Source organism: Protopterus annectens, chromosome 14.part0 (assembly GCF_019279795.1).
Source record: "Protopterus annectens isolate FY-2018-M chromosome 14.part0, PAN1.0, whole genome shotgun sequence".
In the NCBI taxonomy this organism is placed as follows: Eukaryota; Metazoa; Chordata; order Ceratodontiformes; family Protopteridae; genus Protopterus; species Protopterus annectens.
The window spans coordinates 566255599-566270380 of NC_056748.1; the positions used below are offsets into that span (position 1 = coordinate 566255599).

The 14782-nt window shown below is 44.0% G+C and overlaps 1 protein-coding gene across 1 annotated transcript in view; it reads left to right on the forward strand.

The window, feature by feature from the left end:
• Window positions 1-14782, forward strand: part of PTEN (phosphatase and tensin homolog) — a 942442-nt gene that overhangs the window by 714613 nt on the left and 213047 nt on the right. Inside the window, exon 5 of the mRNA XM_044055599.1 lies at window positions 119-357. Within this exon, the coding sequence (XP_043911534.1) occupies window positions 119-357 (239 nt within the window). The remainder of the gene's footprint in view (window positions 1-118; window positions 358-14782) is intronic.

A 14782-nucleotide genomic window follows, 5' to 3' on the forward strand; every position in this document is an offset into this window, starting at 1 on the left:
TGGATTTACTTTCTACTAAAGTATGGTTGTAAAAGTAAGTTGTATGCCGCAAAGCATCTTGACCTGTGCTTATATGTGTATTTTGGTTTGTTTTGTTTTTTTATTTTGTACAATTCAGTTGCACAGTATCCATTTGAAGACCATAATCCACCACAGCTAGAGTTAATAAAACCTTTTTGTGAAGATCTCGACAATTGGCTAAGCGAAGATGACAATCATGTTGCAGCAATTCACTGTAAAGCTGGAAAAGGGCGAACGGGAGTAATGATCTGTGCTTATTTACTTCATCGAGGAAAATTCCCCAAAGCACAAGAAGCACTTGACTTTTATGGTGAAGTGAGGACCAGAGATAAGAAGGTATTTACTTTTGCTGTTTTATCAAAAGTGTGGTTAATATTTTTTTTTGTAGATTAGTAGGCAGGTACTAGCCTTTCTGCCCTTAAGGGCCATTTTACGCCTAGTCAGTTTCCCATTTTGTGCTCTAAATAACCTTTTCCACTTGGTTAGAGATTGGCCTTGCACATCCCATAGATAATTTTGTACTACCCAAATGAGAGTAACTGGAGTCATGCCATAGATAATTTTAAGGGATATATACATGAGATAAAATATTTGAGTAGCCTCTGTCCATTAGTAGTACCGGTGGTAGCCGTGGGGGGGTACATTTTCTTTGGTTTCCCATCCATAGGTCCACGTTGCACTTAATACAGACAGGGATGAACTTTGTTTTATGTGGCTGTTCCAAGCAGTGGTATCCTCTGACTGTTCCTCCAAACATTTCTGTCAATGTTGCAGAAGAGGTTTATGTCCCTAGACAGATTATTTTTTATGCCATTTGACTTACTTGATGTGAAGTAAATCCAGGAGTGTGTTGCTGGATGCTGTGTATGCCAAAATAAAATAAAGAAAATTTTTAAATAAAAAAATTGCACAGCGCAAGCTGTTCTTACAACAGAGTAATACAGAAGCTTGCATAATACAGCTTTTAGTTTGTAGTAAATATGAACTTAACAGTTGATTAGTGTAGAATCTTAAGAACTGTCACTTGTGTAACAGGCTTGCATTTTTGGCTTATTTAAATTGTGTGGTGAATCTTTTAGCAGTCCCTCCTTCCCAGGCTTGGCAGGTCTTATGCTGGTTTGCGTACGAATATTATTGGCTGATGAGTTGCCAGAGGGTTTGATGACTAACGGTGTAAGTTTTTGCTGCTCATCAGAGGTGTTAATTGCTCAACTGATTGTTTTTCACCAAAAGGGCATCTGTCTTTTCTAGACATAACTCTTGAGTAAGCGTGTAATCCAGTTCTCATTTTATTTGCCTTTTCTTTTTTTTATTTAACTGGTGATATCCTTCTTTTCCTATGTTGCAGTATTCTTACTGTGAGATTTCCCGCCTCAGGTGACCCGATGTCTCCTATACAAAAGCTTAAGCCTGGTTGCTGTAGGTGAGATGTTATATGTAGGGCCATAAACCAGGGACCTTAAATGTGATGTCTGCATGCACAGTCTACAGAACTTTTCATCTGCAGATGTCACATCGTTCGCTTCACTCCTACTCTAGAAGACTTCTAAAAAGCTAAGTACCGCATTGGGGAAACCTTTCATTCTTTTTGCGTGAGCTTGGTTAGTTGTGTTTTAAATTAGCCAATGTTAACTAAAAAGGGCAAATGCCATTGTGGACGTCAGATACCGCATAAGGCTACCCACGACCATTACGTCTTTTGTCTTTGGAAGGAATACGATCGTACTATTTGTCAATCTTTCATACCAAAGACCCTCCACAGCCATCTGGCTGCATTAAATTTATATTTAGAGAACCAGTGTCTCAGGAAAGCTTGCACTTAGAATGGATCCTGAATGGGCTGCGCCGACTGAACCACTGCAGAAAAAAGCCCAAGTTTCCAGGGGTACTTCAATTGCCTGTCTGCCATCGGATGTCTCATCCGCTTCTGATTTAGGAGTTGAGGGATGTCCAGCAGAACCGACTACTTTGGCTCTCACCGAGGAAGCTGCTTCAGAAGTTGTGGCCTGCATATCCACAGTGATGGTCCGTTTGGATCCTACCGACAGAGGGGGAACCAGATATAGTAGGTCGGCTTTCGGATACTCATATTCCTGTGACTCAAGCTTCTGAGCCTAGGCCTTCTCCCAAACCAAAGCCTACTAAACATAAGCAGAAAACTATATATCTGACTCCTACCCTTGAAGGAGTTCCTGACTGTCAATCTTTCACCATTTTTCTGATTCAGGCCTTTATGGCAGTCAGGCCCACAGGCTCTACTCCCTCCACTATATTTATGCTTAGCCCTAGGCCTGCCTCTGCCATTTCTCTCCCCTTGCAGATTGCCCAAGGAGGAGAGGAGGGACTAGAACCTTACTACTCTTCTGAAGAGTCCATTTCTTAAGCATCCCAAATTGCCTTCCCTTTGGAATATTATTCACCAGATGAACCTATTGAAGGGGACTTGCCACCAGAGAACATTACCTTTGGTGAAACAATAACTAAGATGCAAGAGTTCTTTAAATGGAACACTATCCAGATGAGTGACATCCAGAGGAGGTATTTTGAACTCTCAAGTGGAGTCTTCCTCCCCATCTGCCATCCCACCTGTCTTACCTGCCTATCTGGATGCTTTTACCTCTGCATCCTAAAGCCCAGACTCTCAACCACCTGCACCTAAAAGACCAGACAGGTTTTATAAGGTTCCTGATGATCAAACATTCTTAGTCAAACTCCCCTTGGCAGACCATGCAGTTATTGCGGTCTCTCCAGACAAGCAATCCAGACTTATTCCCTCTGCGTCTCTTTTTGCCTACTGATAAAGCAGCAAAACCATGGACAGGATTGGTGAAGTGTACACCTCTTCCACCCTGGCCTTCCATGCTATAAATTACCAGACACACATGGGTCATATATGCACTGGACCTTGTCTCACAATCAACTAATCTGATGCCAGACCTTGACTGCCCTACCAAAGTAGACAATTTCTAAATTCTCTGGCTTCACAGGTAGTCTGACATTCAATTAGATGCAGTTATGATGATGCAGAGGCTTCTGCCAGGTCAGCAGCTTCTGCTTCTGCTCACCGCAGATGCTTTTGGCTGCTCTTACAGCCTCTCCCAGAAGACTTTAAAACTAAGATTATGGATGCCCACTTAGACCATAACCTTTTGTTTGGAAAACGGTCTGTAGAGCTTTTTACAAATCTGCAGGAGAATGGCAAGGGAACTACAGGACATCAAGCACTTGCTGGTGTCCCCTATTCCAATGTATTACAGGAACTACCCTGCCAAAACTTATTTGTCAGGAGAACCCCTTCCTCTGCCACCCCTTTATCCTCCACGCACAGGAGGGTGAACCAGAAGGCAGACCTTCTCCAGACCTGCCACCTCTCAACCCTGCCACCTCTCAACCAAGTCCTAGATGGTCTTTTCAGGATAGAAATGCACCCAACAATGCTTGACTGCCTTGCCCATCTGCCTTTGTCAGCCCGCCTATCACACTGTTTACCCATCTGGAAAACCATCACTTCAGACCAATGGGTGCTAAGTATCATCCAAAACAGATAATTCCTTTCCTGGAGGGAAAAGCCCATTCCCTTTTCCCCCCAACAAACAAATCCCTCTCCTGCCTTAAATTGATCAAGAACTCCAAAAGCTAGTAACAATAGAACCTGTTCTTCCCGTGCAGGAAGGAAAAGGATTTTTTTCAGGACTCTTTCTGGTCCCCAGAACGTATGGCCCTTGTGACCTATACTGGATCTATCTTTCCTGAACTTATTTCTAGAAGTGCCTCCTTTCAAAATGCTCTCCCTCCCAACTCTACTCCCTCTTATCCCAGACCAGGCCTTTATGGCCACTCTGGATCTAAAGGCAGCTTACCTTCATATCCCCATAAAACCCTATAACAGAAAATTTCTGTGTTTTTCTGGACCCTGCTTTCACTTTCAGTTTACAGCCTTGCCCTTTGGTTTTGTCTACAGCACCCAGAGTTTTCACAAAATGCCTAGCCCCAGCCATTGCTTACTGCAGGACCCAAGTTTTACAACTCCACCCTTACCTAGATGACATTCTCCTCCTAGCAGAGACGGAAACCTGTCTGAGACCACCTCAGGTTCACCACCACCCTTCTTCAAAACCTCTGCTTCACCCTCAACTTAAACAAATCCTCCTTGCTCCCTCAACAAGACAAACTTTTTCTGGGCTACAGGATCAGGACTGGTCTCATGCGGGCCTTTCTCCCACTGTAAAAGGTCCACTACCTCTCCACTTGCTTTCAATAACTTTTACTGGAATCCCAAATATCTGCAAGACCATTCCTGCAGGTGCTGAGGCTTATGGCAGCCACCTTTCCCATGGTTCCCGTGGGAAGAACACATCAGCGAAAGTACTAATGGTACTTAAGGAACGTGTGATCACAACACCTACTCTGGAGAGAAGAAAATCCCCTTTCTGCCCTGTCTCAAAGCAGAGCTAAGGTGGTGGATTCAACAAACCCGTCACAACCTGAGAATGCCTCTCCAAATTCTATTCCCAAACCAGTTCATCTACACAGATTCCTCGAACCTAGGGTGGGGTGCCACCTGCAAGGACTTCAGAGTTCAGGAAGTTTGGAGTCCTGCCCTTCAAAAGAAACATATCATTGTCAGGGAGATGAATGCAGTTCTCCTAGCCCTGGAGGCTTTTCTTCCTACCCTCCACCCGGGGCACCTTCTAATAGTCATAGACAACATCCACAGTCATGTGGTACCTCAGCAAACAAGGAGGAACCAAAGCCTACCTTTTTTGCAGAATACCCCTACAAATATGGGAAATCGCCTCCAGGCGCAAACCTCTCCCTGCAGGCCTCATACATACTCTTCAGGACAGCAAGCAGCAGATCATCAAAGCAGAACATCATCTCTACAGCACGAGTGGCTGCTGAACAGGGAAACCTTTCTAGACATTGTCCACCAGTGGGTCACTCCTCAAGTGGATCTGTTTGCCCCTCCCCAGAAGAGACAGTTGACCAATTTCTGCACCAAGGATCACTCCCCTCTAGTCTGGAGAGTAGATGCCTTCAGCATTCCTTGGAAAGAACTGTTTCTTTATGCCTTTAACCCCTTCCCTCTAATTCAAAATGTCCTACTGAAAATCACAAAGGACCAACCAAAAATCTTGTTTGTGACCCCCTACTGGCCAAGGCAGTACTGGTTCCCCCTATTTCACTAGCCAAGGGCTATCACCACAAGTTACCCCACAAGGTGGACCTTCTCACACAAGGAAGGGAAACCCTAATCCATCCTCCACCTGCAGATGTTGGCACTAACACTCTGGGTGATAAACTTCTAATCCCTTTTAGACACCACTATTCAGAGGATGTTCTTACAGTTCTGAAGGAGGCCAGGAAATCTGCTACTAGAAAATCATTCTTATCAAAATGGGAGAGATTCTCAAAATGGTGTCTACGTAAAGATGGGGACCCCAGCCAGTCGGACCCTTCCGTAGTCCTTACATGTGTATGAACTCATTAAGGATGTCCTTTTTTACTCAAAGTGCACCTTTCAGCCATTCCTGCCTGCCTCTAGTCCCCCCTTTACTATCAAGGCTAGATTTTAAACTTTTCCTGAGAGGGGTTTTGCACATCAGACCACCTAGAAAACCCACTCCACCACCCTGGGATCTAAATTTTGTCCTGGAGAAACTAACACTTAGTGCCTTTGAACCAGCTAGCAATGCTACTTTACAACTCTGTACATGGAAAACTGTACTGTTGGTCACCATCACTTCTGCCAGGACAATCGGAGTTACAGACACTCATGGCTTGCCTCCACTACACTGTCTTCCACAAGGACAGGGTGACCTTATGCACTAACCCTTTCTTCATGCCTAAGGTGGTAAACGAACAGTCCTTAAATCAGTTTATTCACCTGCCTGCCTTCTTCCACTCTCCAACTAACGAGAGTGAGAGGATTCTCCATTCTTGGGATGTGTGCAGACAACTTAGATTTCACCTAGACAAACCTAAACCCGTCAGAAAATCTGAACAGGTTTTTGTCTTCCACCCCAGGGCGCTATGGGCAAGGCTTTCTCCAAGCAAACTATCTCAGGATTGATCAGAAAAGCCATTCATTTCTGCTACTTACACTATGGCAAACCTTTACCCCAGGGGGTGAGAGCTCGTTCCACCAGAGGTATGGCTACTTCCAAAGCCTTCCTCAGAGGGCTGAACACAGTTTCCATTTTAGAAGCTGCTACATGGTCCACTATCCACACCTTCAGCAAGCACTACAAACTAGATAGTCTCCAGAGCCAGGGCAGGCTTTACTAGGACAATACTGCTCGGGTTTCTTGAATCTTCCACGCTTACCTCTAATTAGCTGTGGTACTCTCCCACAGTAAGAATACTGCAACATAGGAATACAAGGACATCGAATATTTGTGTGAAATCTTACCATAACCATAGATGTCCTTCTCTTCCATATTGCAGTACTCCATCCCTCCCACCTTCCCCTGCATCACATTGGACTACTAACCTAGCTCCTAGCTTTAAGGAAGCTCTACCCTTATCCAAGAGCAGCAAGCCAGCATGCAACACTTGACTTGTCTACCTGACAATCACTTATTAATCTCTTAACTCATTCCGTCCAGTACAGCTCTTTTGAGGGTGTACCTTTAACTCCCAGTGGCTGTGGCTTAAGCCTTTAAAAAATGAAGTTATTACCTTACAGTTCTAACAAATACTAATTTACAGTGGTCATATCAGTGCAGTTGTTTACCATCATGTATGCTTCAAAATAAAATATTCTATACCTTGTATGTAATATGGTTTGGGAATTATTAATGCAAATATGAACAGGCAATATTTGACGCCTAGAGACAGTAGGATGTAACTGCAGAAACGCCTGGAGATGTCACTCTGCTGTAATGAGTTACCTTCATGAGATGGGGAAAGTAACTAGTTGGCCAGCACTTCCCCGTCTCACCTTTTCCCATTGTAGTGAGATCTCAGAATTGGTATATATATTTAGGAGGGGTGTTTGTGGCAAAGCCCCCCATATGGTTGGGCTTGGAGTACTGCGTTTGTGAGACGGGGAAATGTTAGCCAACTAATTTCCCCTTTTCACAGGTTCGATTAGGTATAAGTTTGATGGTTTGCTTTCTGTGATGTGCCTTTCGATGGTTACATAGTTCAGTGATTAACCATAGACCCAATTATTATGGATCCTTTCTTTCAGGATGTACAGTTGAAAAGTCTTTTCATGTTTTTTTTGATTGGGCTGTTTTTTATGCACCCACCGGGGGCTTTTTTCTTCTAAATTTGGTCTTGTGTTTTATTACTTATATCCTTGGAAAAAGGGCAGGTGTGACTGGGTGACAGATGCCATAGAGAGTCTTACACCCTATGTTGAATTAACCGCATGTACACAAAACTATGTACAACTGTGTGTGTGTATAATAAGAGATTTATTGAAATAAGCTGACCAAGCACCACTGTGAGTATAAACATTTTCTGTATAACAGAGATATAACTGTCCGGTGCAGTATGCTTCCTCACCTGACTTGGATTATAAAAATGTCCACCACAAATTATTTTTATCGTTTCAAAGCTTTGTCCTTGATGAAAACACTCTTCCCGTGTTGAAGCCTGCGAAAAATGATTCTCAGCAGTCCAAAATGATTCAGAAATGTTCTTAAATCAACAGGATAGTCTGACTTTTTTTTTTCCTGCTGTTAGCCATTTCTCTCTAGCTTGAATATCTGTGTACATTCAGTTGTTTAGGATATTTCAACAAGCCTCTATTATTAATGCCATTTGTTACAAAAACATTTTTGTTCCTCACACACACATTCTGTTAAGCCAACACATTTACTTTACATAATTCTGTCACACTAATTGCATTTTCTGCTTTTGAGCCAAACGTGACTTTCAGGACATGTGGCATCTGCAAAAATATATTTTTCCCTAAAACCGTTCATTGCCGTGTGTGTAGATTAGGTCTTTACCTCAAAAAGCTTTTTGAGGTCAATTCTTAGCCCAAGATCTTAACAGTTTTCGCACCATTGGTGAGGGGGTAGAACATTGAGATACTTGTAGGACGCTGCTTTTCCTCATCTCTGGGCAGACAAGCCCCCTCGCCACCCTCCATCCTTGGGGTGATTTGGGTGGGTGGCTCAGTCCCACCATGTTTCAGCTCTTGACTTTGGGAGCTTGAGGGAAGTGGACTACTACTACTCCCTTAGGGAGGGCCAGGTTTCAGTTCGCCTTGGATGTCTGCAGTGGAAAGTGTCCATTGAGATGTCTGAGTTGTATTGAGATGCACCTTTTGCCCTCGTGATCTGCAAATTGTATGCGTGCTTCCATTCAGGAGAGCTACACAGCATGAGCCTTTGGTTTCATTAGCTTAAGTGATGTCTTGCTTTTAACTGGATGCTTTTAGTCTCTGCATTACTAGTAGCAGGTGACATTTGTGGTATGAGTTGACCTTTCTGTCATTTGTTTTTCCCAAAATTCGGTACAGAATTGACAGTAACGGGCTCAGTAAAACTGCTTTAGATAAAGTATTTCGAGCTGTTTTCTTGGTAGCAGAGTCTGCTGCAGGTATTCTGTTGCTGACCTGCACCCCCTTTTTCATTGAAGTTGCTGTGCTTGCTCAGGTTGTCTCTGTACTGTTAAGTCTGCTAGGTTGGCTTGACCTTCAGGAGGAATAGCTTCTCTTCATAGGTTCATAGGAGGTTACTAGGCTAACTGTCTTAAGACAGTACAAGCCTAGCCATATTTATCCTGAGTTGCCCCAGGAAAAACCCACCTGCCTTGTGGACAAATGCCATTAGTAGGCTCCAAAGGAAAAGAAAAAAGTAGGTACTGGCCACCACGCTGAACAGCTTCAAAACTTTTTTAAAACACAAATACACAGGAATGAGTGCTTTTGGGACCAAGCCCTTTTTTAGATACAAAACTCAAATGAAACTGCAGTTTTTATATAGCTCTTAAGTTAACAATCAGTACCGCACCCTCCTTTTCTTTAGTGCAGGTCTTAAAGGTATAACCCCATTTAAATCAGAGGGTTTTGTAGGCTATACAATAGGAAAAAAAAATTTAGGAGCAGGAAGGAACTGTGTCAAAACTGGTAACACTCCCACCTCAACTTAAACAAGCAAATATCTCCTGGTGAAGTCCTCCAGAGCTAACTGAATCCAAATTAGCTTCCCTAACTGAGGATAACCACAAGGTATTCTTTAGTTAATCCATAACTTCAAAAGTAAGATCCATATTTGCGCTGAACTTGTAGTTAGTTACTACATAGAACCTGTGGATATAGCAAACCTGCTAGCTGACGGGTTCAGTGAAAACTTCACTAACCTGTCCCTGTCGCATATACCCCTGAGCATCCCTTACACCTGCCCCCCCCCCCTTAGTGTCTCACAGGGGACATTTAAGATCTGCTCCTCAAAGGCCAAAAACACAGCTTGTATGGGACCAGACAACGTCCCAGGCTGTCTTCTACATGAGTTGAAACAGGAGTTAGCATCGCAATTGAGCATGCTTTTCAATCACAGCCTAAGCACTGGATTTGTCCCTGCAAAATGGAAAACTGCTACTGTTATCCCTTTGCACAAAGGGGGTGCATCCATGGACCCCGGGAACTATAGACCCATTAACCTGACTAGTATTATCTGCAAGGCCATGGAATGAATCATCATGGACCTTATTAACAAGGATATAGGAAATCTCCAAATGTGCAACCCCACCCGATTTGGCTTTGTCAAGGGGAGTTCATGCCTGTTAAAACTTGGTGGACTTTACAAGAAAATCCCCAAAGCCATAGATGAGGACAGATCTGTACGTTCAGCCTACATAGACTTAACCAAGGCCTTTGACACAATCCCCCACTCGGGCGTCATTGATAAACTCACCCAGTTTGGTATCAACCCATATGTTGTCAGGTGGGTTGCAAACTGGCTCACTGATGGGAGTCCCCTATTTTCACAATGAGCTGTATCTCCTCTAGCAGACCTATAACCAGTGGTGTTTGACAGGGATCAGTTCTGGGACCCCTAGTGTTCAGAATCTACTTCTCCGAAGGACAGGCTAAAACTGAAGGATTGTGGCTGACAGTTTGCTGATGACTGCAAACTGGGAGTGAACATTGAAACCCGTAGCGATGATATCCTGCAGGAAGGTGTTATGGGAGATTTTCTCTCTCTGTCTTCTGCATAAGCTGTTCATGTCAGAGGCTAGGTTAAGATCCTGGAGCGAGTGACCCTCCCACAGTTTTATTTATGAATGTGTAGCATTTCCATCTGGGCCATGTCAGAGACTGCCCTGTAAGTCGTGCACAGGTCACTAGTTAGCAATCTGTAGGAGACAGAATGCAGTGACAGGGTTTTTATTCTTTCTGCCTAACTTGTTATGTATACTCTCTAATTTATTTGAGAATACTCTGTGGTCTCTCCCTTTGGTAGGTGTCTGGTGAGGTACATGCAAAAGGGAGTATTGTACTCTGTTATTGGTCTGATGAGGGCGGAGTATAACAGAACTGTAACATTCTTGGATCTAGATTAGATGCTGTAACTTATAAGATGTGCCATGTAGGATTTCCTTACTACTGTGGATATATGGTGGTCAAAGTTCAGATTGCTAGCAACCTGAGTAACCAGATCACATACCACTGGGTCTTCACTTAGTGCTGTCTATAATGTAATTAGCAGGGATGTCAGCTTTCCATAGGAAATAATGTATTTTTTTTTTGCATTTAGCTTTAATCTGTGGTTTTGACACCAATCATTTGAGTTAACCCTGTCAGCAGTAGGGTAACATTGTTGTGGGCCTCAGTGATTGCTCCCTGTTTGCAATAGTCAGCAAACTTGGTCAGCCACAGGCCATCCAAGTATAACTGGACTTCTGAGAAATAAATTACCGTATAGTTTGCCATCCTGGTGATTTTTCCCTCCAGAGGAAGTTTGGCTACAGTTAAGAATTGGTGGAGACCCTGTTTAGAGAGGGATGCCTCCCATAGTTTGTCATGGGATTATGGAGACCGTTCTTGAGTCTTCTTATTTGACTGGTATTCTCTGTAAGCTGTATGATCTCCAGGCCATGTGTAAAAGTTCAGCTGAGTTTTCTTTTGGGTTGCGCTCTCAAACTTCCAGTGCTCTGGACCCAAGAGTGGGAATGACCTCACTCGCTACTGCAGTGAGCCTCATTGTCTTTTTTCTTCCACTTCTTTTAAGATGATTGTATATCTTTGGTCAAATCTTTGTCCCAGTTCGTTTTTGGAGCTGGCATATGAAAGGAATGGAGTGTGCTTTTCAATCCGGATTACACTGCTTTTCCTTGGAGGGGGAGAGGGTGGTAGATCCCTAGTGGTAACTGGTTCTGGGTTGGAAGTGCGGTCCTTTCCCAGTCACCAGTGGAATGGATGGACTTGCTGTCCTTCATCTTTTGGAAGGAATTGGCACCATTGTATTCTGCCCATTGGTCCAGGCTGTGGTGTTCTTTTCCTTCAGCAACCCTGCATCCAGTGTTTGGTCTGCATGAAGTAGGATCTGATATTCTTTGTTTCACTGTTGCAGTCATCACACTTGGGTTATCTGCCTATCCCTCAGTCAGCCCAAATACCAGAGTCTTGGAATTTCTGCATCGGATGCTGTCGCCATTTCCATGACGTTAAGGTCGTTTGGTATAAAATGTGCAGCCGACGCCATTTCATCAGCTTTTCTTGCCGCACAGGAGCCTGAAGGGGGAGCAGTTTGTAAGTGCCGATCGACCGCTACCTGAAATTTTAGTTTTACGAGATTCAAGCCTGAAGTCTTCAAAAGCGAAGTACCCCGTTGGGGATCCTTTTTTCTTGCTCTAACCGATGTCAGAAAAAGTTAACAATTGTTTTGCCTGTGGAAAGCAAATGCCTCACAGATTTTCATTCTTACTGCGTCACCTGTTGAGACCCAGACCACGACGTTTCTCGCTGTAGGTTTTGTGCCTTGTTCAATGCCCGGACTATTTGTCGTCTGGCTATCTTTGTTAAATTCTTTTGCTCTCATTCTCCGTATTCTGAAATGGCTTTGATAAGCCATCCGACTACCGATCTTCCGAAAAAACGTAAGGATAAAGACAGACCGCATAGGTCCAAAACTGGTGACTATGCTTCCGTTAAACTAGTCGGCAATCCACCGGTACTCAGTGAGACGCTTTTGCAGCCCCTGATACCCGCTTCTACAGATTCGTAGACCTTTACTGAGACCCATTCAGAGTCCGGAATGCCGCGAGATGCTTTTAAGACTATGGAACCTGAGGATGTCTCTACCTTGGATGGGTCCAGAGCCACTGTGTAAGCACCAGCTTCTGAGGGTGTATTCAGACCCACAGCTGTTCATTTTAAACAGACTACTTCGTTTCTTACTAAAACTAACGAATTTCTCAGACCCAGGGTTCGCACTATGCCTAGGAAGCTGACCAGAGTGCCTTTTCAAGCTCCCATGCCACAGAAACAAATGCTTAGAATGGCTGAAGACCTAATTACTTTAATTAGGGGAAGCCCGCCTCCCCCCTTTAAAAGACAAAGAATTGATTTTACTTCTGATTCCACAGACCATGAGTCTGATAACTGACACCTCAGATTACCAGGACATACCCTTATCTACCTATGAGGATCCTGATGCAGAGGATACTATTCCCTCTGCCCCCCTGAGGACTTTTCTTTCGGTGAAACCTTGCATACTTTGAGAGCATTTCTGCTGGGAATGCCAGGACTACCCACAGTCCAAAAAAAGACTTGCCTCAGCACAGGCCTCTAGCTGTACCACCTGTCCTGGATATTGTAGATGACGTCTTCATGGAATCCAGTCTTACCCCTAATACTTTACCACTAACTCCTAGAAAGTCTGATAGGTACTACAGAGTACCTGACTCACAAATTTCTCTCTAAAAAATCCCACTGCGGATCCAGAGACCATTTCCCAGGGACCTAAAGGTATTGAGGTTACTACAACCAAAAACCCTACCCCTTTGGATAGTGATTCTAGGGCTTTAGACAGATGGGGTAAGAAGGTATATACCTCTACAACTCTTGCTGTCAGGGCTTTAAATTGTCAATTTCACATGTTGAAGTACCAGCAACATATTGTGGAACTAATTAAACAAAAAATGTTGTTGATGCCTGATTTGTGCAGAAAGTAAAGATTTACAAGATTTGATGTATTTTGGAAGCCAAGTTGGTAAGCATACTTTGCAGTTTGGTTTTAATGCCTTAGAAGCATCTTGCAGGGCTGCTGTCACTGGGTCTGTTCTGAGAAGGCATGCTTGGCTGAAGGAACAAATCTTGCCAGACCATGTCAAAGCAAAATTACTAGATGATCCATTGAACCAAGAATGTTTGGTACAAAAGCAGAAGTAGTTCTTAAAAAGATGGAGGCAAAAGCTAAATCTATGCAAACTGTTAAAGATTTCTTATAGGTACAGCCACCTAGATTCAGTAGGCATTGGCCTTCAAAGAACTGGTCCTTTCCAGTCCCTCCCAGACTTTCTCGGTCGAAACCCAGGCCAACAGACCACAAAGACTACAGTCTCAGGGTAGGCACAGATCTAAACAGTGGAGTGCTCCCACCTCAAAATCAGGGAGTGATAAGCCACCCCCTTATGGAAAAAGTTCACAATGACTTGTCCTTCATCCTTCCCAGCCAGGCCCAAGTACTTGCAACCTTAGGAGGAAAACTCGCCCCGCATGCAAAAAACGGAGTATATTACCCAGGACCAATGGGTCTTAAACATTGTATCCCAGGGGTACAGATTCTCCTTCCACTCGCTGCCAACCCCAAGCGGATTGCCAGACCTTCGTCCAAACCAGTGGGCAGAGGCCCAAAAGCAAGTACTTTCCCTTCTCAATATCAGGGCTATTCAACTTGTTTCCTCAGAGCAAAGGGGACAGGCTTTCTACTCCAGACTGTTCCTGGTGCCCAGAAAAGAGAACTCCTGGCACCCTATCCTGGATCAGTCAGTTCTCAACACCTTCCTGGTAGTACCAAAATTCCAAATGCTTGCACTCCAGCAGCTGCTTCCTATGCTTGCCAAGGACTCCTGACTGGTCACTCTAGACTTAAAAGAAGCTTATCTGCACATCCCCATAAGGGAATCTTGCAGGAAATATCTACGTTTAAGGGCAGGCTCTATGCACCATTAGTTCTCTGCACTTCCCTTTGGCTTATCTACTGCGCCCAGGGTATTCACAAAGTGCCTGGCACCAACCATTGCATACTGCAGGCAGAGAAGTATTCAAATCTACCCATACTTGGACGATTTTCTGATTGTCAGACAGTCAGGAATTTTTACTTCAACACCTGACATTTCTAGAGAGACTCCTAACTTCTCTGGGCTACACCATCAACGAAAAGAAATCACGGCTGGTGCCCAGCCAGAAGATTATATTCCTGGGAGCAAGCTTGAACACAACTTCCCAGATGGCATTTCTCACTCCAGAAAAGCAGGTTTATTTGACAAATTACTTCATACTACTGGCCACCCATACCTAGCCATCTGCAGGCAAAATACTGCAAGCCCTAGGGTTCATGACCTCATGCATTCTCCTAATTTCATATGCAAGACTGCATATGAGGAAACTTCAGTATTACTTAGTCTCTGGTGTCAACATTCTCAGGACCTGGAAACAGTGATTCCTATCATTCCTTGCCTAAGGACAGAGTTCCTTTGGTGGGCAGAGACTTGCGAACACAAGGGACTCCCTTTCTCTCAGCTCACCGCCACCCAAATCCTGACAGACACATCAGACTATGCATGGGGGGCTCGC